General features: G+C 51.9%; 1 protein-coding gene across 1 annotated transcript in view; it reads left to right on the top strand.

The window, feature by feature from the left end:
* Positions 1-3,483: 3,483 nt before the first annotated feature.
* Positions 3,484-27,958, top strand: part of ACAD10 (acyl-CoA dehydrogenase family member 10) — a 37,883-nt gene continuing 13,408 nt past the window's right edge. Inside the window, exons 1-12 of the mRNA XM_015413217.1 lie at positions 3,484-3,667; positions 5,021-5,169; positions 8,429-8,623; positions 11,679-11,837; positions 13,156-13,315; positions 14,296-14,437; positions 16,147-16,215; positions 17,420-17,601; positions 20,756-20,906; positions 21,545-21,690; positions 23,386-23,559; positions 27,501-27,877. Coding sequence (XP_015268703.1) covers positions 3,484-3,667; positions 5,021-5,169; positions 8,429-8,623; positions 11,679-11,837; positions 13,156-13,315; positions 14,296-14,437; positions 16,147-16,215; positions 17,420-17,601; positions 20,756-20,906; positions 21,545-21,690; positions 23,386-23,559; positions 27,501-27,877 — 2,088 coding nt within the window. The remainder of the gene's footprint in view (positions 3,668-5,020; positions 5,170-8,428; positions 8,624-11,678; positions 11,838-13,155; positions 13,316-14,295; positions 14,438-16,146; positions 16,216-17,419; positions 17,602-20,755; positions 20,907-21,544; positions 21,691-23,385; positions 23,560-27,500; positions 27,878-27,958) is intronic.

The raw sequence follows: 27,958 nt of genomic DNA, 5'->3' as shown, positions 1-27,958 counted from the left end.
GAGGTATACAAGAAGTAAATAAATAAACTGCGATGTGCTTCTGGACCTTTCAGCTCTGTGTACCGTTTGTGAGGGAAAGGCTTGACGATCTGCCAGCCCACATCTTCTGGTGGTCCCCGGCCCCAGGGACATCCATCTCGCCCCGACTAGGACATCCATCTCGCCCTTACCTGGTGGAATGAGCTCCCGTATGAGAGCAGGGCCCTGCGGGACTTTTTACACTTCCACAGGGCCTGCAAGACAGACCTCTTCCACCAGGTTTTTACTTAGGGTGGCGGACATCCCTCCCTCTCTCCTGGGCCTCCCTTCAGTGGGTCAGAACTGTGTTACCATCTAAGGACCAAAAGAGATGGCATCTGTGAGGCTTTAACTATGGCCCCGGTCACACGGGCCGGATATCGCGGGGGGGAGGCGTGGCTAATTGCCCCGGTGCAGTTTGATCCGCGATTACGGGATCAGACACGCCGGCGGCACACCACGGGTCCTTCACTTGGTGCCGGCGTGTAAACGAGGGGCCGGAGGGGAAAGCCGCGCGCCGGCGCAATCACACCGCGGGAGTCTGGAGACAGCCCGTGGCAAACCGTTTACTAGTACTTTGGAGGTACTACTTTTTTAACGCTCATTTTTGGCGGTAAGCCATCGGTGCGCTCCGCTTCCCAGATGTTGGGGTGTGATCGCGCCCAGATAATCCGCCCACCATCCGTGCCTTTCCCGCGGCAACTTTGCCGTGTGACTGGGGCCTATGATAAAAGGGTTGGAACACTTTCCCTATAAAGAAAGGGTAAAGCGCTTAGGACTCTTTAGCTTGGAGAAATGATGGCCGAGGGGTGACATGATCAAGGTTTATAAGATTATGCATGGGACAGAGCAGGTCGAGAAAGAAGTACTTTTCTTCCATTCTCACAATACAAGAACTCGTGGGCACTCCATGAAATTGCTGAGCAGTCGGATTAGAACAGATAAAAGGAAGTCCTTCTTCACCCAAAGAGTGATTAACACATGGAATTCACTGCCACAGGAGGTGTCAGCGGCTACAAGCACGGACGGCTTAAAGAGGGAATTAGATAAACACATGGAGCAGAGGTCCATCAGTGACTATTAGCCACCAGGTATAGATAGGAACTCTGGGGCAAGTGATGCTCTATATCTCTTGGTTGGTGGGGGGGGGGGGACACTGCTGGACCTCCTGATGGCACCTGGTATTTTTGGCCACTGTGTGACAAAATGTTGGACGGGATGGGCCATTGGCCTGATCCAACATTGGCTTCTCTTATGTTCTTAACTTGTATTGGATTAATGCTGCTGTATTTTATTAGCGTTTGAACCATTTTAATTTTGTACACTGTATATTGTTTATTCTCTCTGATGGCGCCCGCCCTCAGCCTGCTATGCGGGGAGGGCGAGACATAACTCCAATAAATAAATAAATTACGAAGCTCAAATCCCGGCTGGCCCAGCTCAGGCAGGGTCACGTCATACCTGCTATAGGTCACCTGCTCGGAGCTGGGAGCCCAGTTGTGTTCAGGCATACAAGGAGCTCTTTGGGCTCTGCTTGTTTCCCTCTCTGACTGCTGGAGCTGAGCCACGTGCCGTGCCCAGCCCAACTGGTAGGGGGGGCTCCCGAGGCGGCGGCTCACACCCGTGTCAGCTGAGCCTCTGGCGTTCCTGCCATGGCTGGTAGGAGGGGGAGGGAGATGTTGGTCTGCTTCTGTCCTGGAATCTTAAGTTTCATTTCTTCTTATGCTCTTCTTCATATGCTCAGCTAGTGACTCTTGTGTCCTGAGAACCGCCACGAGGCGGTGGCCAGGCGAGCAGAGCTTGATTCCTATAGAACAATAGAGACTAGGCTCCTAAGGTTCACTAGGGGAACCAATAGAAACCTTGGAGGGGAATTCAAACCCCCCAATGGGATCCAGGGGTATACCCTTGGATATGTATATAGTTGGTCACAAGGCCTTTTGTCTAGAGCCGATTTCTCACTTGGCACTTACCCCTGGTTTTCGTCGAGTTTTCTGCCCCAGATCATTTTTGTCAATTTCACATTTAAAGCATTTCCAGCCAGTCTGCTCCGGGGGTTTCATTTTCGCATTACAGCCTTGGAGTGGTTTCCTTCAATCTATCTCCTCCCACTACCGCCCCTCACTCTCCAAACCCCTCCTATCCTCCCATCCTCCCTCCAACCCCCCGCCTTTTTATAGATGCATGCTCAATCACGTTACATCGTTATTACACAACAATGGGAATGAGTAGGCATCACGTGGCACATCTTCAGCTTTCTGATTGGTAATCTTTGTTCTTTGAGCCGGCAATTTTAAAAAAAGGTCTGGGGATTCTCCATTTTGAACCTCTCATCCCTGATACTTTTGGCCATGATGGAGGACCGTCGGGAGAAAGCGCTAGCTGTTGTCTGCTCATTGCTTGAGTGTATATTGCTGTGTATGGATTCCACTCTGAATTTCTCGACCGTTTCTGCTCCCCCCTTCTGGCTTCCAGATTCACCCTTTTTAAAAAAGAAAATCATCCCTGGGATATTCCCCCCCCCTCGCACGCCAGCTGGAAAGCACATTTCCCCATAGAAAACTGCCATGAAATGCCGTGCATCTATTTCATTGTTACAATAGGACGATATAACGACACCTTTTTTAAAAATGAAAAAAAGGGGAGGGTGGGCTAATGGGTGTGGAAAAAGTGGGGAGGGGGGAAGGTAGGAGGGCTAGATCACTGCGAAGCAAAAGGATAATCCTGGGATTCGAGGATCACGCTGATGTGGAGCAAATCGGGGGAAACTCCAGGCCAAAAGCAGGCTGCGAATCAAGTGGTGTGAAATTGACGAGATGCATCAGGGGAAACAGAAAGTTCACCCCGGGCCAAAGTCTTGTGCGAAATCGCCCTAGGTCTTTTGTAGTGTGAAGTACTGAGTAAACGTGTGTTTCTTATGTCGTTGTCCGAGTCGTGATGTATCGAACCGAACCGAGTACTTTACAGTGACCTTGGTACCTCGTTACTGCTTTCCCCTGGGAATGTTGACCCGTTAGCCTAGGCGGGCTTTTGCGGATGCTCTCATTGGACCTGGGTTGTCGGGGGGGGGGGGCTTTGAATGATGTATAACTCCCCACTGGCGCATTTTCTGGTAGTTCCAACACAGAACGTGTGCACAGAGGACCTGCCTTTACTGTACTCAATAAACTTTACTCTTTTGAATGAAAGGTGTTGGGAACTGATTGCTGTGGGACTCTGACACCCTGCTCAAACCCCGCCCTCCCCAGGCTCCACCCCCAAATCTCCAGGGATTTCCCAACCCTAGGTAGCAGCACCAGAGGCCACAACCTCACGTGGTTTGACAGCCTGCCGTGGCTAGAGAGGCAGAGGTAACATTCCAAAGGGGGAGCCAGTGTAGGCTGGAGAGCTAATAGTCTTGTCAAGAGATTACTGCTGATACTTCTAAAACGTCTCCTTTCCTCTTTGCATTCAGAGTTCGGCAGAATGTGTATCGGGAAGCTTTTCCAAGCCTGTTGCCGCCACCAGGCCAGGAGATCAGGAATCTTACAGCATGCCTGTCAGTCTCTGAACTCGGCACCGGGGAGGAATTATACATCCTGTCCCTATAAAGCTGTGATCTTTGATATGGGTGGTGTTCTCCTTCCTTCCCCCTTCAGACTGGCTGCAGGTGAGTGCTTCTTCTGGAGGTGTGTCTGTTCAGCTCTGTTGGGCCTGTGAATTTTGTCTGTTTCTCTGCTAAATGGTTTACTGCCTGGGAGGGGCTCTGAGGTGCGGCTTTTCCATCAGTTGAGTCTGATGTGACGTGTGAATGCGGTCAATCTGATGACTCGGCCGTGAGCATTCCAGAGTTGTTTGTCCTGAACGATTTGGAGGTTTTTATAGCATTCTCAGGGGGTTTTTTGTAGAAAAAGCCCAGCAGGAACTCATTAGCATAATAGGTCACACCCAACAGCAGAAACGCATTAGCATATTAGGCCACACCCCTGACAGCACAGCTCGTTAGCATATTAGGCCACAACCCCATGTTACTAGAAGTGTGGTCATCCAGCCACACCCACCTTTTGCTCCTTATTCTGTTTACCTTGTTTGTTGTCAAAACCCAGGGCTTTTTTGTAGCAGGAACTCCTTTGCATGTTAGGCCACACACCTCTAATGTAGCCAATCCTAATGAGTTTCTGCTGTCGGGTGTGGCCTATTATGCTAATGAGTTCCTGCTGGGTATGGCCAACTCAGGAGCCAGCCGGAACTCTGTTCCTGTGCATTCCTGCCCAAAAATAGCCCTGAGCATTCTGCATCGTCTGCATCAAATCCAGTGCAAATGGTGAATTTGGTTTCCATGGATGCCTCGAAACCTAGCATTTCAGACTCGTTTTCTCACTTTATTTCTTCATTTTGAATTGTGTGCCATCTTTTCATGGGCCTCTAAAGCAGCTGAGAATCAGATCTAAAACACAGCATTTGTCATTAAAAAGAGGTTCATAAAATATTATTTACGAGGGTCTCATTGAGTGTTGGTCCCAAGAGTCTCTAATGCATTCCACTGGTTTTGTGTTCAGCATTTTGTTCATAAAATGACCCACTTTTTCTACCATTTCACCAGGCCCCTTCTCAGCAAGGTTGCCAGCTTGCTAGGATAACATTGCCCTGACAAGTGCAAACGCACCCTGCTAAGTAACCGGCTCTGTGCTGTGAAAAAAACACAGCACCCCCAAATGGTGCCTGGCTCCATCCAGATCATCCTTCATTTTCTGCCTGGACTCTACCTGGACCCATCAGATTAGCTGTCTCTGAACATCACATTCAGCCATGGTCTGCCTCTGACACCTCCTACCTGCCATGTGGTGTCTTGATAGCGAACCAAAAGCTAACGAAAAAGCCATTCCTTAGGCCAGGGTTCCCCAACATGGTGCCCACGGGCACTTTTCTTGGTGCTAGAAAGTGACCCATAGCAAATCTTTCCTGTCCACTACTTCCTAAAGGCAGATGTTGGTTCCTCATCGATTTGCCTTCTTTCCTGTAGAGTGGGAGGTCCGGAACGGTGTCTCTCCTGGCACCCTCCTGCAGGCCTTAATATCTGGAGGGGAGAACAGGCCCTGGACGAGGTTCCTGAGAGCGGAGCTGAGCCCAGAAGAGTTCCTGCATGAATTCGGGCAGCAGTGCTCCGAGATCGTAAGCCACTGCTCTGCTTGATTTTGGGGGAGCGTTCTGTGTTTGTGTCTCTCTCTCTTGAACAAGATCCCTACAGGGTGCTGGAAAAAAAAGATTAAGAAGGAAAAAAAGGAGATTAAGAGACTCCTCCATGGTAGGCTTTCTGCCTATTGCATGAGTTTCCCACCCTCCCTCCGAGAAACTCATCTAGCCTGACCACAAGCCTGTGAGGCTGGTTAGAATGAAAGAACGGGGGCTGGCGGCATGGAGATTTGAACCGGGCTCTCCCTGACCGAGGTCCAACACTCTCTCTGCAAAGACACGTCGGCTCCCTGCTCTTTTTTCTTCAATTCTTTTTTTCCTCTTTTGTGCTGGAAAATGACGCAGGGTGCCAAAGGCAGCAGGATATTGTCATGTGATAGAAGAAGATTCAGCCTAGGTCTCTCCCATGCTGGGCTTTTGCTCCAGTTCAGATGCTAGTGAGAAGAATATGTTTTTCCCAACTTCCACACATCTCGGTGCTTTTGTGCACCTTCCAACTGTCCCCCAGCTTTTCTGCGACCTTTCCAAAACCTGCTTGACTACAAAAGGTCGTAGCAAAGCCAAGGTGGCCACTGTGTAGATGGGAAGGAGCAGATCTTTCCTCGTCCTGCTCATACGGACATTATTTTCACTGCCCAAGGGTGGCCGTATCCTACTCCCCGTGTGTCACCAGAGGGCTTTTCAGAGGGGAGAGTTAATCAGTAATTGTCAAATCGCTATGGAGTTATAATGTTTTAACAATCGTGCTGCGATCATACGCACAACTAGATCCGACATAGGTGCAAATGCCAGGCGGATTTAAAGGGCGCAATCAGACGACAACACCTGGGAAGCGCCCTGTAGCCATCGGCAACCTGTTCTCCGCCACAGAAGTGGAGTTAAAAGACACCGGGGAAAGTCCGGTAGTTAACGGGTTGCAACGGATCACGGCCGGACTTTCCCGTCTGATCACTCCAGCGCGTTCTCATGCCGTCGGGATGGTCTGATCAGGCCATCCCGACTCCGTGCTGTTGTTTCCCCCCCCCTCGCAGTATGCGCATCATCGCACACTCCATAGGGAGCCCTCAGTGCGGAGGTGCAATTAATCGATTCCTCGTTTAAGTGCATGGGAAACAAACAGCACAAAAAAAACCCCGACTCACCCGCAGTTGCGTCTGATCACACACTGACGGACTGCACCCGCAGCTTCGAAGGGAGGTGTGATCGTGTAGCTGCGGGTCAAATTCCTCCGGAGGAAATAGCCTCGCTTCCTCCCTCCCTGTTTTTTCTGGTGTGTGTGACCGCAACCCTAGTTTACTTTATCACCTGTATATGGTGGACCAAAAGGGGTTAATGTAACCCAAATCTTTTGTAGCTGCTTGAAGCAGGAGGAAAGAGGCAATGTGGAGCCCCGTTTCCACTGCACTGGTTCAGCAGCTGCAGCAGCAGTGAGAAAACGAAAGGAACAGGTTTGCGGTCTGGCAGCATTGCTGGATTCTGGCCTCCCGTTGGATAAACAGGCGGCCGAGGTGGCCCGGGGTGCCTTCCACAACAGTCAGCAAGTGAGCCAACTGTTGCTTTCCCTGAGTAAGAAAGATCTTGCCAGTGTGGCGCACGCCCTGGTAGATTAGAGGACTGCAATGCACTTGACGCAGGGCTGCCCTTGAAGGGTATCTTGAGACTACAGCGGGTACAGAATGCTGCAGCAAGGATGCGGTCCGAAGTGGGTTGTCGAGATCACGTCGCTCCAGTCTTGGTCCACCTGCACTGGTCTTCCAGTCTGCTTCCAGGCCCAATTCAGGGTGCTGCTGTTGGCCTGTAAAGCCCTGTATGGTCTGGGACCTGCATTATACTTCAAGGACCACCTCCTCTTACACGAACCTACCTGCCCGCTAGAGTCATCTTCAGGTGCTGTGCTTCAGGTGAAGTCAGACAGGAGGCAATCCAAGAAATGGCCTTCTCAGTCATGGCGCCAAAATTATGGAATCCCCCCCCCCAAAGAGAATCATCTATCCCCCTCAATCAGTGTCTTCCGCCAGCGGGTGAAGACTCTTCTGTTTTGTCTGGCAGTTCCATACTGACCCTCCTTCTTGTTTATACAGTTTGGTGTGAGAGCCAGTTTGGCGTAGTGGTTAAGTGCGTGGACTCTAATCTGGGAGAACCGGGTTTGGTTCCCCACTCCTCCACTTGCATCTGCTGGGTGACCTTGGGCAAGCCGTAGTTCTGCCACAGCTGTTCTTGAAAAAGAGTGGCTTCTGTCAGAGCTCTCTCAGCCCCACCTACCTCATAGGGTGTCTTGAAAAAGAGCGGCTTCTGTCAGAGCTCTCTCAGCCCCACCTACCTCATACGGTGTCTGTTGTGGGGCAGGGAAGGGAAAGGAGTTTGTAAGCCTTGATAAGCATATGGAGCAGAGGTCCATCAGTGGCTATTAGCCACAAGGTATAGCTAGGGACTCTGGGGCCAAGTGATGCTCTGTCTTCTTGGTGCTTGTGGGGGGGTCAACAGTGGGAGGGCTCCTAGTGTCCTGGCCCCACTGCTGGACCTCCTGATGGCCCCTGGTATTTCTGGCCACTGTGTGATACAGAGTGTTGGACTGGATGGGACTTTGGCCTGATCCAACATTGGCGTCTCTTATGCTCTTATGTTAAGCCGCTCTGAGACTCCTTTGGGTAGTGAAGGGCGGGGTATAAATCCAATCTTGTCCTCCTCCTCCTCTTCTTCTTTTTAAAAAGTGGATTTTAAATGGCTATTTATTGTTTGCCGCCTTTAGAAGAAGAAGAAGAAGAGATTGGATTTATACCCCGCCCTTCACTTGGGAGTCTCAGAGCGGCTTACAAACTCCTTTCCCTTCCCCTCCCCACAACAGACACCCTGTGAGGTGGGTGGGGCTGAGAGAACTCTGACACAAAGTGCTCTTTTTCAAGGACAGCTGTGCCAGAGCTTGCGACTGACCCAAGGTCACATCAGCAGGTGCAAGTGGAGGAGTGGGGAAACAAACCCGGTTCTCCCAGATTAGAGTCCGCACACTTAACCACTACACCAAACTGGCTCTCACACCAAACTGTATGAACAAGAAGGAGGGTCAGTATGGAACTGCCAGACAAAACAGAAGAGTCTTCACCCGCTGGCCCTTAATTAGGGCCCTAGTTGGGCAAACAGGTGAGATATAGAGGTTTTAACTAAAAAGTCACCCCAGTGCTTTCTGTCAAAAGACGCGTCTGGTATTGGTGACCTGTGGACATTTCTCCTCTTCTTCTAGGCAGACTCCTCCATCCCAGTGGCCTCTTTTTTTTCTGCTCTCACCAGCAAGGCCACGTCCAAACAGCTCCCAGTTATGACGGAGGCAATAAAGTGCATCCGGACTGAAGGCCTGAAGACGGCAGTGCTGAGTAACAATTTTTATTTACACAGCGGAGAAAGCTTCCTACCTCTGGACCGGAAACAGTTTGATGTGGTAAGTGGGTGTTGTGTTAAAAAAAAAAATCTCGAATCTGTTACAATTCTTAATATATATTCCTTTCACCTTTCCCTTGTGGCTCCATCCCCTCCCCAAGAAAACACCTGCCGCGTAAACCCCATTTTAAGGACTGTCACCCACTTAATCTTGCAACTGCCGTGCATGTTCTATTCAACTTAATGCTGTCGCCAGTCATATATGAATAAACACACGCCTCTGAAGAAAAGTGCACACTTTGTTTTTAGATTCTGCAGCCGTGTGCTGCAGGAGTCTCTGTGTCAGAAGAGGAATGCTGGGCTGCCTGGCAACAGAGGGGAATGCCTCTTCTAGAGGGTGCATGCCAGTCTGGCGTAGTGGCAAAGAGTGTCATAAGAACATAAGAGAAGTCAATGTTGGATCAGGCCAAAGGCCCATCCAGTCCAACACTCTGTGTCACACGGTGGCCAATAATACCAGGTGCCCTCAGGAGGTCCAGCAGTGGGGCCAGGACACTAGAAGCCCTCCCACTGTTGCCCCCTCCCAAGCACCAAGAAGACAGAGCATCCCTTGCCCCAGACCGAGAGTCCCTATCTATACCTTGTGGTTAAGGGCCACTGATGGATCTCTGCTCCATATGCTTATCTACAAGTATCTGGGAGACCCAGATTCAAATCTCCACGTGTGGCATGGAAGATCACTGGGTGACCTTGGGCTAGTCACACTCTCTTAGCCAAGCCTACCTCACAGGGTTGCCGTGAGGATAAAACGGAGGAGAGGAGAATGATGTCAGCCGCTTTGATTCCCCACTGGGAAGAGAGGCAGGGTATGAATGAACGAAGCAAACAAATAAATAAGCATGCACATTTTGGAAGCTCTTGTGCCACAAGAGAATTTACGTTTGTTCAAAAATCCCCACGTTATTTATTTAATTCAATTTAATTTGTTTGCTTATAGCCACAAGGTATAGATAGGGGCTCTTGGGCAAGTGATGCTCTGTCTTCTTGGTGCTTGGGGGGGGTCAACAGTGGGAGGGCTTCTGGTGTCCTGGCCCCACTGCTGGACCTCCTGAGGGCACCTGGTATTTCTGGCCCCTGTGTGACACAGAGTGTTGGACTGGATGGGCCTTTGGCCTGATCCAACATCGGCTTCTCTTATGTTCTTATGGGCATCTGTTTAAGTTGTCAACAAGATTAAAAGTGAGAGCTGGCATAGCGTTGGGGCTATGAGACCAATGCTCCCTCCACGCTGTGGAGTCTTGTGAGCAAAAATTCTACTTGGTGAGCTACCGGCATCAAAGTTGTGAGCGAGCGATTTGGCCGCTGCATCAATCAAGTTTGCCCTGGAGCCCTCCTTCCTGAGCTCAGACAAAAATGTGTGAGCCGGAGGCTAAAAAAACGGTGAGCTAGCTCACACTCACTCAGCTTAGAGGGAACACTGTATGAGGCTGAGCTGCCAGTGCAGACGTCCCTGGTTCAAGTCTTGCCTTAGGCAAGCTGCGCTCTCTCAGGCTTAGCCCCCCCCCCCACACACACACAGACAGCAGGAGGACGTGAAGAGTCATCTGCCCCTGACCTGAATGGCCCAGGCTAGCCCCATCTTGTCAGAACTCAGAAGCTAAGCGGGGCCGGCTCCCCTAATCAGTCCTTGAATGGGAGACCACCAAGGAAGCCCAGGGTCGCTACGCAGAGGCAGACAACGGCACACCACCTCTGAACGTCTCTCGCCGTCGGGACTGTCATCCGTGGGGACTGCGACTTGACTGCACTGTCCTGCACTCCCCCTGACAGTGCTAATTTGCATAGGCCACACCCCCTGACATCACCGGAAGTGTGTCAGAAGGCCACACCCACCGCTCAGGCTCCACTGGACTGTTTTGGATTGCTAGCTTTTTGGGGGGGGGGGTGAACATGCAGATCTGTCTCACGGAGGAGGGAGAGCTTGTACCTGAATAAAGCTTGGTCTTAAAGGTGCCACTGGACTGTTTTGGGCCGGTGGGGGCCTCTGCAGCTTACCTGGCTGCTTCTTGCTCTGACTGAGGGCTGCTGGGAGCAGGGGGCGGGGCTTGTTGCCTGTGCCCGCCCCCTGGGCTCTTTACTGCCGGAGCTCCGCTTCTGTAGGAAATGACCCCTGGGTTTTATTGTTAAAACATCAGCTGAGCATTCTGGATTATTAGGCTGTCTGAATGGCCTGAAGTGCTTTGCACCGCAGAAAGTAGCCCACACATCCTCTTATAAACCAGTCAAACCAAGTAACTGAATTAGTGGCTGCCTGATGCTCGTTTGGCATCGTGGTTCAGCACGCGGACTCTAATCTGGGAGAACTGGGTTTGCTTCCCCACTCCTCCACTCGCAGCTGCTGGATGACCTTGGGCAAGTGCAAAGTACTGAGTAGTGATCAGCTCATCGTTTATTAAGTAAGCAAAACGAAAGGCAAGCTAGCGAGGTCCGAGCCCCGCTTATATCCGTGTAGAACCCCACACCCATACCAGTGATAGGCTATTTACCATGGAGGGGTCCATCATAGGGCTACTCCTAGGATCCAGGCAATCCCGTCGGTCCGCCCCAAGATCCGAATCGGCTATTGTTCGGGCACCCAAAGGTGCGCTTGACCGCGTGGTCTCGCTAGCGCTAATGTGGTTATCGCAGTATATAGCAGCAAGCCATTGTACTGTCAGAGCTGTTCTTGAAAGGGCAGTTCTCTCAGAGCTCTCTCAGCCCTACCTACCTCACAGGGTGTCTGTTGTGGGGAGAAGAAGGGAAGGAGATTGTGAGCTGCTCCAAGATTCCTTCAGGGTAGTGAAGGGTGGGGTATAAACCCAATCTCCTCTCTCTTCTCTCTCTCTCTTTATGCAGAGGGTGGTGTTGGCTACAAAGGGACTAGAACTGGCTCTTAAACTTAAGTGCTTCCTGAAGACCATCAGTCCTGCCAGTGCCCCAACCGGCCTCTTTGTTCCGCTTTACTTCCTCCAGGCGGCCATTTCCCCTCCTGTCCTCCACTTCTAAATCGCATCCGAGACCAGAATAGAACCCTTGTGTGCTATACCCGTCTGAATTTCTTGCCTTTCCCCCCCTAGATAATCGAATCCTGCCGGGAAGGGATCTCCAAACCAGACCCTCGTATCTACAAGGTGTGCTTGGAGCGTTTGGGTGTTCAGGCGAAAGAGTGCATCTTTCTGGACGATGTTGGGCAGAACCTCAAAACCGCTGTCCAGCTTGGCATTAAAACGGTGAAGGTGAGCAGCAGCACAGTGGGGGCTTGCGAGATCAAGAGCCGCCGCCGGCCGGGTTACGCCGTCCAGCTAGACCGGGGCCCAGTAGCACCTTAGACACTAGCGAGATTTCAGGGGTGTGTGAGCTTTCTAGAGTCAAAGCTTCCTGTGTCAGGCACAAGTTGTAATGGAGATCTCCGAGTCCTGATATCCCAGTTATAAGACGGGAGGGGCGTTGCGAAGAAGGGGCTCCAGATGCAGAGGTAAGATGTGCATAGTAATTAGCTTGATTGGAGCAGAAGATTCGATTTCGTCGTGAGATAACAATCCCGTGTCCCTGTTCCGCTTCAGGGGGGCGGCATTGTTCTGAATTTTTTAAATGTCTTAAATATCAGATTTTAAATATCTGTATCCATCCCCGAGGGCTGTGGTGGCTCAGTGGTTAAGACGCTGAGCTGCAGACCAGAAGGTCAGTAGTTCAGCAGTTCGAGACCTGAGTGCTGCATGATGGAGTGAGCTCCCGTCTCTGTCCCCAGCTCCTGCCATCCTAGCAGTTCGAAAGCAAGAAATTGCAAGTAGATAAATAGGTACTGCTTCGGTGGGAAGGTAACAGCATTCTGTGCACCTCGGCATCTAGTCATGCCGGTCACATGACCACAGAAACATCTTCGGGCAGTGCTGGTTCATTGGCTTGGAAACAGAGATGAGCACCATCCCCTAGAGTCGGATTCAACTGGCTTTCGAGCAAGGGAAACCTTTACCTATATCCATCCCTAGTAATGTCCTAATAGGAGAGCCAGTGTGGTGTAGTGGTTAAGAGCGGAGGACTCTAATCTGGGAAAACCGGGTTTGATTCCCTCCTCCTCCACATGCAGCCAGCTGGGCAACCTTGGGCCAGTCACGGTTCTCTCAGAGCTGTTTTCTCAGGAACAGTTCTCTTAGAGTTCTCTGAACCCCACCTACCTCACAAGGTGCCTGTTGCGGGGAGAAGAAGAGAAGGTGATTGTAAGCTACTTTGAGACTCCATTGGGGTAGAGAAAAGAGGGGTATAAAAACAAACTCTTTTGTCTTCAGATTGTGTTTAAGAATATAAGCAGGGCTTTGCTGATCCTGACCAAAGATGTATCTAGTCCAGCACCCAGCCTCCCGACAGTGGCCATCCTGTGGGGACAGTGAAGGCGAATGAGAAGGCAAAGGCTTTCTTTCCCTGTTCTTCCTCCCCGGTTTCTGGCATTGCACATGTACCTGGTGGTTCTGTTTAACTGTCCGCCTCCTCCCCTTTGCCCTTGGGGCCTGGGCCCACTTTCTCAGCCCTCTTTCCTCTCTTCCGTCTTCACATTAGGTGGATGACCCGGATCTGGCTGTTCGCGAATTAGAGGCCTGCTTGGGCTTCCCTTTGCAGCGCTTCATTCCATACACCCGCCCTGTGAGGCCCACCATGGAAATCCCCAAAGAGCCCCTGCAGAAATACCTTGAAGGTGTTTTGGGGGCTCTGGCAGAAGGTAGGAGAGTCTTTCTTTCGGAAATCGATAGTACTCCAGTTTTAAGAGATGCGGGTCGTATGAAGTGCCAGTGGACGCTGAGCTTCTGTGGGGTCAACAGAGGTGGCTCACTGGCCATCTAATTGGCCAAATATGTTTTTATTGCAAAGGGGGTAGCCATGTCTGTCTGTTACAAACAAGACAAAACAAAAATCTAGTGGCAGCCTTATTGCAGTCGGAGCTGTCATGAGGCACTGCTCACTTCATCTGCTAGCCATTTTAGCCTTCCCATGTCATGGCAAGTGAGAGCCAGTTTGGTGCAGTGGTTAAGTGCGCGGACTCTAATCTGGGAGAACCGGGTTTGATTCCCCACTCCTCTCCACTTGCACCTGCTGGATGACCTTGGGCAAGCCATAGTCCTGTCAGAGCTGGCCTCTGCCCCCCCCACCGCACAGGGTGTCTGCTGTGGGGAGGGGAAGGGAAAGGAGTTTGTCAGCCGCTCTGAGACTCCTTTGGGTAGTGAAGGGCGGGGTAGAAATCCCATCTCTTCTCCTCTTCTTCTTTTCCCTGGCGATCACACAGTGTCCTGCACACGCAAACTAGGCTGGGATGGGCGAGCTGATATGAAACCCATACTTCTGTTCCCCAGGGTGGTTGCAAACCAGTGGCTGAGGCGCGTGTCTCTGCCTCGGAGTGTCGTTGGGCTGTTTTCAAGACAAAACTTGGAAAAGGGTCTACCATATGGTGTGGGCTTGAGTCGCCGGGGGGGCGGCGTGGGGGGGCGAGCTGTGGTCTGTGGAGTGCTTTTCATCGCCAGTTATGACAGATGAAATCCAGGAGATGCCCACCCCTCCTTTTCACTGACTAACTTCAGCTGCACCTTATGCCAGGGATTGGGGGGGGGTTTTGGGTCAAGTGGCCCTTGCTATTAAACCCAGATCTGCGTCTGACAAAGATCACATCCCTTTTCACTCACCGGTCGCTTGACCTCCCACTCCCAGGACCTCTGCTACTGCGGCAGTTCAGCCACGGGCAGTCCAATCCGACTTACTACGTCCGGTTCGGGGATCACCAGTTGGTCCTTAGGAAGAAGCCGCCCGGCAAGCTGCTGCCCTCCGCTCACGCTGTGGAGAGAGAGTACAGGTGAGAGGAGAATCACTCCCGAAAGGGGACCCACTTTCGTTCACGTAGAAGGGCCCAGGCTGCTGGGTTTCACGGGATTCTTCGTGGCGGGGGTTCTTCAGTAACTCATTCAAAACGTTTTCAGGGGGTAGCCATGTCGGTCTGCAGCAGAACAGCCAGATTCAAGTCCAGCAGCACCTCAGAGCCCAACAAGATTTTTGGGGTAGAAGCTTTCAGGAGTCGAAGCTCTAGTATCTGATGAAGGGAGCTTTGACTCTGGAAAGCTCATCCCCCCCCCAAAAAAAACCCCATCTCGCTGGTCTCTAAGGTGTTGCTGGACTTGATTCTAGTTGCTCTGTTTAAAATATGTTCTTGTTTTTCAGTCTGGTGGTGCACCCAGTCTTTTCTATCACTCTCATGACTGCAAGTATCTGCCTAGGAATTGGCCATTGAAAAAGGAAAGAAGTCGGTTTCCTTTGAATGTGAATCCGACGACATCAACTAGAGCCCTCTTAGAGTTTAAGAAAATCTGGTTGCTGATTCTAACTAATCTGCCTAATCAGAAGGAAATTCCAAAGGAATCATATCATCATTATGTTTAACATATGTCGGTGTTTAAAAATGATACATTTTTAAACTACTTTTACTATTTTTATGTCCTTAATCTTAGTAAGACCTGTATGAACCCTTTTATGGTTGACGAGGTATTGATTTTTTTTCCTTTTCTGTTTTGTATTTTTTTGTTTTTGTTACGGTTGAACAATTTTTTTAAAAAAAGGAAAGAATGCTAAACATTATCCAATAACGTAAGTCTTTTTGATTTATGACTTGTTGTGTTCTGTTGTAAACGCCCAGTCGAACAGCCCCTGTGGTGTAGCAGATCCCGGTGGGCAGCCGCGTTGCTCTGAAGCAACAGAACGGAGTCTGAGTCCCATGATGGCACCTTGAAGACCAACCAAGTTTCACTCTGGACACACAAAAGCTCATACCCAGACTTAAACGCTGTTGGTCTTAAAGGTGCCCCTGGACTGGAATCTTGTGGTGTAGCCGTCAGTGCGAGCGAGGCCCAGGGAGGTCCGGGTTCATTTCCCTCTTCTCAGTCATGCCACTCCATGGGTAACTTTGAATCAATCACAGTCAGCCTGACCTACCTCAGAGGGTGGTTGTGAGCAGTGTTCCCTCTAAGCTGAGTGAGTGTGAGCTAGCTCACAGTTTTTTAGCCTCTGGCTCACACATTTTTGTCTTACCTCAGGAAGGATGGCTCCGGAGCAAACTAATGTCTGCGGTTGCCAAATCACTCCCTCACAACTTTAATGCCAGTAGCTCAGAAAGTAGAATTGTTGCTCACAAGACTCCATAGCTTAGAGGGAGCATTGGTTGTGAGCAATGCTCCCTCTAAGCTGTGGAGTCTCGTGAGCAAAAATGCTACTTTGTGAGCTGTCGGCATTAAAGTTGTGAGCGAGCAATTTGGCTACTGCATAAATCAGTTTGCTCCAGAGCCGTCCTTCCTGAGCTAAGACAAAAATGTGTGAGACGGAGGCTAAAGAACTGTGAGCTAGCTCACACTCACTCAGCTTAGAGGGAACACTGGTTGTGAGAATAAAAGGGGGGAGGGGAGAACAATGTACGTTGCCCTGAGCTCCTTGGAGGAAGGGGGAGATAAAACCAATACATATTAAAGCCAGCAGTTCATTCCAGTCTCAGTTCTTTCCTTTTTTTCCCCCTGACAGGGTTTTAAAGGCTCTTGCAGACGCTGGCATCCCAGTTCCAAAAGTTCTCTCTCTGTGTGAAGATTCAAGGTGAATTTCTTCATCTTTGTTCACGTCAATTTATTCCAGGTCCAGTCGAGTGACCACAGGACGCAAATCAGACATCATAGATCTCAGAACATAAGTGAAATGCCCTCTTACGTAGAATTGACCCTTTTTAATAACACTCTAACGGCAATAGAGAAGGATTTCGTCACTGCTATTATAATCTTTTCATTTTCCTTTGTTTCAAAAAGCAAATCTGAAACCGCAGATTTGAATGATCTGCCAGAAAGTTTATAAATCCAGGGCACCAGCAAAAGGCAACACAATAATAGTGCTTGTGAAACAGAATCTAAAACTTTATTCCCATGAAGCCATAGGGCTTTCCCACATTCTGAGAGCCAGTTTGGTGTCGTGGTTAAATGCGTGGACTCTAATCTGGGAGAACCGGGTTTGATTCCCCACTCCTCCACTCACACCTGGCTGGAAGGCCTTGGGCAAGCCACAGTTCTGACAATAGCTGTTCTTGAAGAAGAGCAGTTTCTGTCAGAGCTCTCTCAGCCCCACCTACCTCACAGGGCGTCTGTTGTGGGGAGGGGGAGGGAAAGGAGTTTGTAAGCCGCTCTGAGACACCTTTGGGTAGTGAAGGGTGGGGCATAAATCCAATCTCTCCTTCTTTTTCTTCTTCTTGTACCTGCTGGATGACCTTGGGCAAGTCATAGTTCTGGTCAGAGCTGTTCTTGGAAAAGAGCAGTTCCTGTCAGAGCTCTCTCAGCCTCGCCTACCTCACAGGGTGTCTGTTGTGGGGAGGGGAAGGGAAAGGAGCTTGTAAGCTGCTCTGAGACTCCTTTGGGTAGTGAAGGGCAAGGGGTATAAATCCAGTCTCTTCTTCTTCTTCTCCTTTACCTCGCTTGTGTGTCCCTGTTGCTTTGGAAGTTTTTCTTTTCTGCACATTTTGCTCCCTCTAGTAGTCAATTTGATATCACATAGCCGTATGTCTGGCATAGCGATGTAATATTGAATCGACCACTAGAGGGAGCAAAACACATGTGGAACAGGGGGGAACCCCAAAGCGACAGGAACACATGAGTGAGGAAAAGGAGAATGTGGATATAACCCCATACTCTTTCAGATGGAGGTTTCATCTTCGTTGAGTTTTAAGAGCAGGAGATAAGGCCGAACATCTGCGGTTTGACATCCGACCTGATGAGAGCGTCAGGGGCCTTGCTCTAATCCTCTTATGTTGCCCTAGCATCCTCGGCACCCCCTTCTACCTGATGGACTACTGCACCGGTCGGATTTTCAAGGACCCCTCCCTTCCAGGACTTGAGCCCAGCCAGCGGAAGGAGATCTATGCTGCCATGAGCAGAGTCCTCTGTCAGATCCACAGTGTAGACATCAAAGCAGCTGGCCTGGAGGATTACGGAAGGCAAGGTGCGTGCATACCTGTCCCAGGAGCAGGGCAGATGTTTGTTGGCAGGTGGGTCACAAGGCAAAGACAAACAAGGGCATCCGATTACACAGGGAACCCACTGAAATTCATAAACACAATTTCAACAGGAAAGAAGAGAGTTTAAATATAAATAGGGTATGGCTTCCTGTCCTGAAAAACACAAAAGGCTCTATATTTGACAATAGCACTACAGATAAGATTTGAACCTCCTCAGGAAACAGGAAACCTCCTCAGGAAAGAATCCATATGCAAAAGAACCTCCTCAGGAAAGCTCCTCCATTAGCATGTTTGCAGCCTGGGGAACACCTACAAGTTCAGCCCCACCCCACCTTCCTGAGTAGATATAAACTACCTGCCTACCATTTTTCTTCTCACCTTGACACAGAGAGTACTCCGTTTTTCTGTGTTATACCTTTGAGGATGCCAGTCACAGCTGCTGGCGAAACGTCAGGTCCCGCAATGCCAAGACCATGGCCACACAACTCGGAATATCTACAACAGTAAGGGCATCTTTTCTTGGCAGAGAATTTCATTGCAGTCTTTGCACAGCCCAGTCTCTCCCCGCCCCAGCCTTGAAGCAGGCAAGCAAGCAGAACTCCCCAGGAGCCACCAGGGATGATTGGGGGCCGTAACCCGAGGCCAGATCACACATGCAGCAGACCAAGCAGCTCTGGAGCTACGTGGCTTCAGGCTGCAGGTGGAGAATAGCACACCGGAACTCTTGCCCTCTGCATATTGGGCAGAGGGATCTTATCGATCGGTTGATTTAGCACCATCAAAGTGCCTGGTGCTTAGCAGAGTGCATGACAAGGGGTCACTGTCCCAAGGAGCTTAAATCTCGAATCTGAGGCAATAGCATCGAAACGGGGGTGGGCATGGATAACCAGAGGAAGAGTATGGCTTCCATTCAGGGATGCCTACGTAGGCTTTGTTTCAGCAGGGAAGGGGGCCGACCTGTGCCAGAAACTTCACAGCAAAGGCTCCAGAGAAGGGTTTGAAGGACGTGGCACCAGAAAGTTGTTCTGTGAGACTCCTCACATTAGGGGCAGCAAGGGAGAAAGGGCAGAGCTGTTCAAGGGAGGAGGAGACCTTTGAAGGGCTGAGCAGTGAAGCTGGAGTAGTAAAGGTCATAAGAACATGAGAGAAGCCAATGTTGGGTCAGGCCAGTGGCCCCTCCAGTCCAACACTCTTTGTCACATAGTGGCCAAAAATACCAGGTGCCATCAGGAGGTCCAGCAGTCGGGCCAGGGGACACTAGAAGCCCTCCCACTGTTGGCCAACCCAAGCACCGAGAATACAGAGCATCCCTTGCCCCAGACATAAGAACATAAGAGAGGCCAATGTTGGATCAGGCCAATGGCCCATCCAGTCCAACACTCTGTGTCACACAGTGGCCAAAAATACCAGGGGCCATCAGGAGGTCCAGCAGTCGGGCCAAAACACTAGAAGCCCTCTCACTGTTGACCCCCCCCAAGCACCAAGAATACGGAGCATCACCTGCCCCACCCTATGAGTTCCTATCTATACCTTGTGGCTAAGAGCCACTGATGGACCTCTGCTCCATATGCTTATCCAGTTCCCTCTTGAAGCCGTCCATGCTTGTAGCCGCTGCCACCTCCTGTGGCAGTGAAGTTCATGTGTTCATCGCTCTCTGGGTGAAGAAGGACTTCCTTTTATCTGCTCTAACCTGACTGCTCAGCAATTTCATGGAGTGCCCACGAGTTCTTGTAATGTGAGAAAGGGAGAAAAGGACTTCTTTCTCTACCTGCTCTATCCCATGGCCAGGGGTGCTGTAAGGACAGACGAGAACGCTTCTCCCTGTCAGCTAGCTTCCTCTACAGTGGCCAGGTGTGTGTATGTGTGTGTGTGAAACGGAGGCAGGGTGGGCGTCAGCATACCTTGAGGGTGGGGCAGTGGCCCAGGCCCATCAAGTCTGGCGGGGCCCACTGCTGTTGCTTACACCTCTCCTCCGACGCCTGCGCTCTCACCCCCTTCCCCTGCCTGCCTGGGAGTGATTTGTCCCCTCTGCTAGTCCCAGCTGCTGCGGATGCTGCCAAGTAGTGTTTTCTCTAAGCTGACTTAGTGTGAGCTCACAGTTTCTTAGCCTCTGGCTCACACATTTTTGCCTTCGCTCAGGAAGGATGGCTCCAGAGCAAACTAATGTATGCAGCGGCCAGATCGCTCGCTCACAACTTTAATGCCAGGAGCTCACAAAGTAGAGTTTTTGCTCACAAGACACCACTGCTTAGAGGGAGCATTGCTGCCACGCACTGTTGGGGAAGGGCATGTGGGTGGCGCACTAGGCATCAGCCTTCTCGGTGGCCCTGGCAGTGGCACCGCTACCCCCCAGCACCATCAGGCAAAGGGCGGGCAGGCCGCGTGAGCGGCTGTGACCGCAGGTGGTGGGACACCTTGTGAGTGGGCAGAGGAAGGATGCCCGGGCAGGTGGGAGCACGTGGATCGATGGGCAAGAAGGGGGACCTGGTAGTAGGCATGGGGGGGCTTGCCACTTTGTCCAGGCCCCCCCAAACTTCCTCACATGCACAGCCCAAGGGGGTATGTCCAGGAACTGCTTTACGGCCTTATCTGGGAGGGGCCGTGGCTCAATGGTAGAACACCTGCTTGGCATGCAGAAGGTCCCAGGTTCAATCCCTGGCAGCATCTCCAATTAAAGAATTATATCTGGTGATAACGAAGGGCCTCAGTCTGAGACCTTGGAGAGCAGCTGCCAGTCTGAGCAGACAATATTGACTTCGATGGAGTCCAGGGGTCTGATTGGGCATCAGGTAGCTTCATGCGTGCTGTTTGGGTGCCTGAGGCTTTCTTCCCAACACGGGTACCGTCTGTCCAGTGGGGCAACGGCGCCACGCTGCCTGGACCCTCTTCTGTCTCTGCTTCCCTCTGGGGTGATTTTCCAGAGAACTCCTGGAGTGAACAAGGAGGCACATAAGAACATAAGAGACGCCAATGCTGGATCAGGCCAAAGGCCCATTCAGTCCAACACTCTGTGTCACACAGTGGCCAGAAATACCAGGGGCCCTCAGGAGGTCCAGCAGTGGGGCCAGGACATTAGAAGCCCTCCCACTGTTGACCCCCCCCAGGCACACACCACTTTTAACCCCCACTGTGTTGCAGACAACTACATTCAGCGGCAAGTCCAGACCTGGAGCAAGCAGTACCGTGCCACGGAGACGCACGCGATCCCAGCCATGGAGAGGCTCATGGCGTGGCTACCCACCCACCTGCCGGCCAGCCAGCAGCTCTCTGTGGTGCACGGAGACTTCAGGTAATGGCCGGCCAAAGGCAGCTTCCTTGGAAAGGCTGCCGGAGTCCCTCAAACAGAGAAAGAAGCAGAGAGAGGGACAGTTTCTCATGACTGTACTTAGGGACATTTCTCACTATGCAACCTGTACCCTTCAAGAGCCAGTTTGGTGTCGTTAAGTGCACGGACTCTAACCTGTGAGAACTGAGTTTGATTCCCCACTCCTCCACTCACAGCTGCTGGTGTGACCTTGGGTCAGTCACAAGTTCTGTCAGAACCATTCTCTCCAGGGCATTTCTTGAAACGGCTCTCTCAGCCCCTGCTACCTCACAGAGTGTCTGTTGTGGGGAGGGGAAGGGAAAGGAATTTGTAGGCCGCTCTGAGACTCTGAGTGAGGGGAGAGATATAAATCCAATTTCTCCTCCTTCTTCATATCTGTTAGGAATGGTGCACACACAGCTAAAGATTTGCTTTTCTCACCAAAATGCTCGTTAGTCAGGGAAAGATGGGGCCTAGAAGATTTGTGACGGGGCCAGGGATCTCCCCTCCTCAAACGGCAGGGTTTTTTAGTTGCAGATAGTTTTAAAGGAGCTCAGATGTGTTGGTTCAATACACCCGCTCGCCTTGCCCGTCTCTCTAACCATCGTGCCTTTCCTCGGCAGACTGGACAATCTGGTCTTCCACCCGGACAATCCAGAGGTCGTCTCCGTCCTGGACTGGGAACTCTCCACCTTGGGCGATCCTCTTTCCGATGTGGCCTACAGCTGCCTGGCGTACTATTTGCCGTCTCACTTCAGCATTCTAAAAGGTACAAGAGCACGAGGAGAAACGCTCATGCAGAGCTCTGTTCAGAGAACACACAGCCGGGTTTGGGGCTTTGTTCTGGAGCCTCAGCTGGAGCCCAGAGAAGGAGAGCTGCAGAGCGAGGGAGGCCCCTGTCATGGCTGCAGGCACAGGAACGTAGGAAGAGCCCTGCTGGATCAGACCAGTGGTCCGTCTGGTCTCACACAGTGGCCAAGCAGGTCCGCTGGAAGGCCAACCGCAGGGCACAGAGGCCCGATGTTGCCTCCTGGCACTGGGATTCAGAGGTTTACCTCTGCTGAATGTGGAGGCTCCCTTTAGTCACCATGGCTAGTTGCCACTGATTGACCCTCTCCTCCGTGAAGCCATCGAATCCCCTTGCAAAGCCACCTGTGCCTGTGGCCGTCCCTACATCCTCCGGCAGCGAATCCCACATTTTAATCACGCATGAAGTAAAGAAGTATTTCCTCATCTCCAGGCATCCGGGGAGGGGGCTGGCCAGTGAGGGCATGTCTGCACAACACTCTTGTGCAGTAGATACCAGCTGAACCCTCGTGGGGAATCCTGGGAAAAACAGTTTAGTGACGGGACCAAGAGTCTCGTGTTGAAAATCTCCAGCCTCCCCAGCACCAATCTGAATCCTTGGGGAGGCGGAATGCCCCTCTTCCTAGCATCAGTCTGAGATGCATGCATGCTCACAGTGCTGCAGACCTGGGGAGTGCCACGTCCCCGTGACTGACTAGGAGCCGTGGCATGCAGGACTGACATCCTGGAGGCTGCTGCCTGCGCTCCTCTGAAAGCCTCGCAGCCAGTTTGGTGTAGTGGTTAAGTGTGCGGACTCCAATCTGGGAGAAGCGGGTTTGATTCCCCACTCCTCCTCCACTCGCAGCTGCTGGATGACCTTGGGCAAGCCATAGTTCTCTCAGAGCTGTCCTTGAAAAAGAGCAGTTTCTGACAGAGCTCTCTCAGCCCCGCCAACCTCACAGGGTGTCTGTTGTGGGGAGGGGAAGGGAAAGGAGTTTGTCAGCCGCTCTGAGACTCCTTCCAGTAGTGAAGGGTGGGGTATAAACCCAATATCTTCTTCTTCTCCTCCTCCTCCTGCCGGGTATTGCTTTAATTCGATTAGCCAGTGCCCCCTAAGAAATTTAAATGCCCCCCAACTTAAAAAATCCTGGCTATGGGCCTGCCACTGCTGCCTAACACAAGAGATGGGCAAAACGTAATGACCTGGTTCTTACGGTTGCAGGAGCATCAGGGGCTTGTGGTGGTGGATCTCTGCCATATGTAACCCCGAAAAGGTACAGCCAGGGATTGCGGGGCCCTGCGGACAAAAAGCCCCTGGGCACTGGGGACTGCAGTGAAGATGAGGAATTGGACACAACTGCCCCCGCTCCACTCTTGCAGCCACTCAAAGCTTGGCAGAGGATGTCTTCTGTTGGGTTCCCAACAAGAAGGGGACAAGATGGCAGGACGCTTCGTCCCCCTTGATTCCCCCTTCTTGCTGCAGCCCACTGAGCCCGCTGGCCCTTTGTTCTCTGGGGTCCCATGACCCCCAGCAGTGCCCCTTCAGGGGAAGAGGAAGGCAGCAAAAGGTCTGCCCCCACAAGCCCCTTCCATTCCCGCAGAAGAGGACCCAACCAGGTGTCTGTGTGTGCAGCAACTCGCAGCTTGCAGGACTCAGCTCTGCTCCCTCCGTTTTCAGGTTTGAGCGACTGCGATCTGAGCCTGCTGGGCATCCCCACGCCAGAGGAATATGTCCGGCTGTACTGCGACCACGTGGGCATCCCGCCCATCGAGAACTGGAACTTCTACATGGCCTTTTCCTTTTTCAGAGTGGCGGCGATCCTGCAAGGGGTGTACAAGCGCTCGCTCACAGGTAAGAGGAGATGAGGTAGGCCTGTCCCCAGGGCCTGCTCTAGGTGTTCGGTTCTCCGGAGAGGGCCCCGTAGCTGCAGGGCTGGTTCTCCAGCTGAGCCACCCCAGCAAGTCCTTGGGCAGCACAACAAGGAGGGCGGTGATGCCCTGGAGGGGCTCAGCTGACTCCCCAGCCTCCGGCAGCACTGGCAAAGGCTGGCAAGTCCCCACCTGGGACTGCACCACTGCTGGGTGGTTGGGAGCCACGCCCCTGCGGTGTTGCCCCTGAGCGTAGGTTGGACCGGGCCGGTAGTGGCAGAGGCCTAGGAGGGCATGTGGTTAAGTGCGCGGACTCTAATCTGGGAGAACCGGGTTTGATTTCCCACTCCTCCACTTGCACCTGCTGATGTGACCTTGGGTCAGCCACAAGCTCTGGCACAGCTGTCCTTGAAAAAGAGCAGTTTCTGTTAAGAGCTCTCTCAGCCCCGCCCACCTCACAGGGTGTCTGTTGTGGGGAGGGGAAGGGAAAGGAGTTTGTAAGCCGCTCTGAGACTACAAGTGAAGGGCGGGGTATAAATCCAATCTCCTCTTCTTCTTCTTCTTGCTTGGGGCAACAAAATGCTTGAACTGGCCCAGCGGAAATGTCTGGGAGTAGAGGAGGCATGGCTGGTGGGGTGCAAAAGAATAGAACGCCCAGCCCAGACGCCTTTGCACCAGCACAGGGGACTCTGGGGATCAAGCTGCAAGAAGAGAACCAGCACATGTGGCCTCCAGCCGAGCCAGGCCCTACAGCAAGAGAGCCAGTCTGGTGTCGTGGTTCAGTGCGTGGACTCTCATCTGGGAGAACTGGGTTTGAGTCCTCACTCCTCCACATGCAGCTGCTGGGTGAACTTGGTTCAGCCACAAGTTCTTTCAGAGCTGTTCTCTCAAGAGCAGTCCTCGAAAGAGCTCTCTCAGCCCCACCGACCTCACAGGGTGTCTATTGTGAGGAGAGGAAAGGAAGGAGATAGTAAGCTGCTCTGAGACTCCGAGTGAAGAGCGGGGTATAAATCCAATATCTTCTTCCTCCTCCTCCTCCTCTTCTTCTTCATTTATTTATTTATTTGATTTATACCCCGCCCTCCCTGCCGAAGCAGGGTCAGGGCGGCTTACAAAGCCATTTGGCAATAAAACGTTAAAACAATAAAACAATAATCATAAAAACACAGTAATGTCAAAAATATAAAGTACTATGTATGGTAGGATGGCAGGAACAATTCTAATCAGCTGCCGTAGGGTCAGCGCTAGTTGTATGGCTGGCAGTTTGGTTCCCGTGTAAATCGTTCCCCTGTATAAGCGAGGAATTTTAGAACTGGCGGCCAAGATGGATCAAGGGCCCCCTAGCTTACTTGGTGGGTGTTACTTAACCTGTTTGCTCAAACGCTTGGCGGAAGAGCTCTGTCTTGCAGGCCCTGCGGAATTGTGGTAAATCCCATAGAGCCCTGATGTCATCCGCTAGCTCATTCCACCCAAGAGGTGCTGTTGCTGAGAAAGCTCTGGCCCTGGTTGTGGCCAGCCTGATATCTTTGAGGCCAGGAAGAGTGAGGAGATTTTGAGATCTAGAATGCAGTGCCCTCTGGGGAACATATGGGGAAAGGCAGTCCCTCAGGTATGCAGGCCCCTGGCCACATAGGGCTTTATAGATAAGAACAGGGCTCTTTTGTAGAAAAAGCCCAGCAGGAACACATTAGCATATTGGGCCACACCCCTGACAGCACAGCTCATTAGCACATTAGGCCACACCCCCATGTTACCAGAAGTGTGGTTATCCAGCCACACCCACCTTTTGCTTGTTATTCTGTTTACCTTGTTTGTTGTCAAAACCCAGGGCCTTTTTGTAGCAGGAACTCCTTTGCATGTTAGGCCACACACCCCTAATGTAGCCAATCCTAATGAGTTCCTGCTGTTGGGTGTGGCCTATTATGCTAATGAGTTCCTGCTGGGCGTGGCCAACTCAGTCCTGCCCAAAATTAGCCCTGGATAAGAATCAGCACCTTGAAGCGAACCCAGTATGCTATAGGTAGCCAGTGAGGTGCTTTCAGCACAGGTCGAATGTGTTCCTGCAAAGGGAGATGCAATAACAGCCTTCCTCCTCCTCCTCCTCCTCCTCCTCCTCTTCAAGCACACCGTTTGCTGCCAGGGCTCTCCACGGGCAGGACTTAACTGAGTCGGACCCCAACAAGTGGCAGTAACCCAGCATCTGTTGTCAAAGGCTTTCACAGCCGGACTTCATTTGTTGTTGTAGATTTCCCGGGCTGTGTGGCCGTGGTCTTAGCATTGTAGGACCTGACGTTTCACCAGCAGCTGTGACTGGCATCCTCAGAGGTATAACACAGAAAGGTGGGGGACTCTCTGTGACAGTGTGAGACGAAAAAAAATGCTAGGCAGGTAATTTATATCTACTCAGGAAGGTGGGGTAGGGCTGAGTCATTATCTTGCAGGAGTTCCCCAGGCAGTGACATGCTAATAGAGGAGCTTTCCTGAGGAGGTTCTTTTGCATATGGACTGGCTGTTGAAATTCTAATCTTATCTGTAGTGCTGTTGTAAGATGTAGTAAGAAAAATGGTAGGCAGGAGGCATGATTGCCCAGAATGGATCCTCCATGTTCAGAAGACACATCCGGCTGTCATACCAGGGGCAGACCATGGAGCCACTGGTCTCAGTCCTGGCTGGGTTGGGAAGCTCCCCGGCATGGGGGTTGTTGAAGGTGGAGCACTGGGCCGGACAGGGAGGGCCTGTGGCCTTGGCCTCTGAGGACAGGTTGGTTTGTTTTTTTACAAATGCAGCTTATTGGAGCAGAAACAAGCAAGAGTCTTGTGGCACTCTTGAGACTAACAAAATGGTCTTCTAGAATATGTTTCTCATAGACAAGGACTCGTGGGTTGCAAAGAATGCAAAGAGGAATGGGCTCTGTTGGTGGTGGAAAGCGGCCTCTAGTCGCTGCTGACTTACGGCCCCAAGGCAAGAGACATTCAGAGGGGGCTTGCCACCGTTTGGCTCTGCGTAGCGACCCTGGACTTCCTTGGTGGTCTCCCACCCAAGTACCCACCAGGGCGACCCTGCTTCGCTTCCGAGACCTGACAAGACTGGGCGCACCTGGGCCATCCAGGGCAGAGCAGAGCAAGTTCCACCCCACACACAAAAAATGTGCCGGAACAAAATGGCCGTCCTTCAAGTGTCACAAGTCCCCCGACCCTTTTTGCCGCGACAGATCAACCTGCCCCCCCCCCCAATTATTAGCATGTTGTTGAACATCATTTATTTATTTATTTCATTTCTATCCCGCCCTCCCCGCATGCGGGCTCAGGGCGGCTTACAAGGCACTAAGGTGCTATAAAAACAGATACATTAAAACTTAGCAAGCTAAAAATATATCATCTCACAGGTGCATGAAGGACCAGATTACACATTCTCCCTTACATGTCGTGGGGAGGTCCGGTGACAGAACCCAACTCCAAGGGGAGAGGGCATGAGCCATGATGTTCCCGCTTCCCGAAGGCCCATCCCCGGCGGTCCTGCTCCGCAGATATACGGTGGTGGTAGTGGCGGTGGCGGCCCCTACTCAAAAGCCTGGTGGAAGAGCTCCATCTTGCAGGCTCTGCGGAACTGTAAAAGGTCCCGCAGAGCCCTGATCTCCTCCGGGAGCTCATTCCACCAGATAGGGGCCGCCACCGAAAAGGACCTGGCCCTTGTTGCAGCCAGCCTGGCCTCTTTAGGGCCCGGGGTCACTAAACGATGCTGTGACCCCGACCGAAGTGCTCTTTGGGGCCTGTATGGGGAAAGACAGTCCTTCAGGTATGTCAGACCCTGGCCATGTAGGGCTTTAAAGGTAAGCACCAGCACTTTGAAACGAATCCGCACTTTGAAACGAATCAGTTGGCAAACCCAGAGGGCTTTTGAACATCTGCCGTTCGTTCCTCACAGGGCAGGCCAGCTCAGCAACGGCCGAAAGCAGCGGGCGGCAGGCGGAGCTGATGGCCGAGCTCGGCTGGGACTTCGCCACCAAAGAAGGCTTCCGTGTCTTCAAAGGGCTTTCAGTCCCCAGGCCTCCAGGCACGCAGGCCGGTCCCAGCCCATCCCCGAGGAGGAGCTATGCCACGGGGCCCCACCCCAGGCCGGCTCCCGCATCCAAGTCTCACCTGGTCATCTCCCCGGAAGGCCTGCCCGGCCGAGTCCAAGAGCTGCACCGCAAGCTGGAGAGATTCATGGACGTCCACATTTATCCGGCTGAGCAGGTCCTGCGAGACCACCAGGCTGCCCAGAGCAGGTGGACTCCGCACCCCCTCACAGAGGAGCTCAAGGCAAGTGATGTCCCACAGAGAAACGGACAGCCACGGCCTGGGTTTTCATTGGGTAAAAAAAAAAAAGCGCAGTCGGCATTC

This window comes from Gekko japonicus, unplaced genomic scaffold, assembly GCF_001447785.1.
Source record: "Gekko japonicus isolate JY-2015 unplaced genomic scaffold, Gekko_japonicus_V1.1 scaffold10, whole genome shotgun sequence".
NCBI lineage: Eukaryota > Metazoa > Chordata > Lepidosauria > Squamata > Gekkonidae > Gekko > Gekko japonicus.
The sequence above is the reverse complement of the archived record's forward strand: the minus strand, read 5'-3'. Positions and strand labels throughout refer to the sequence as shown.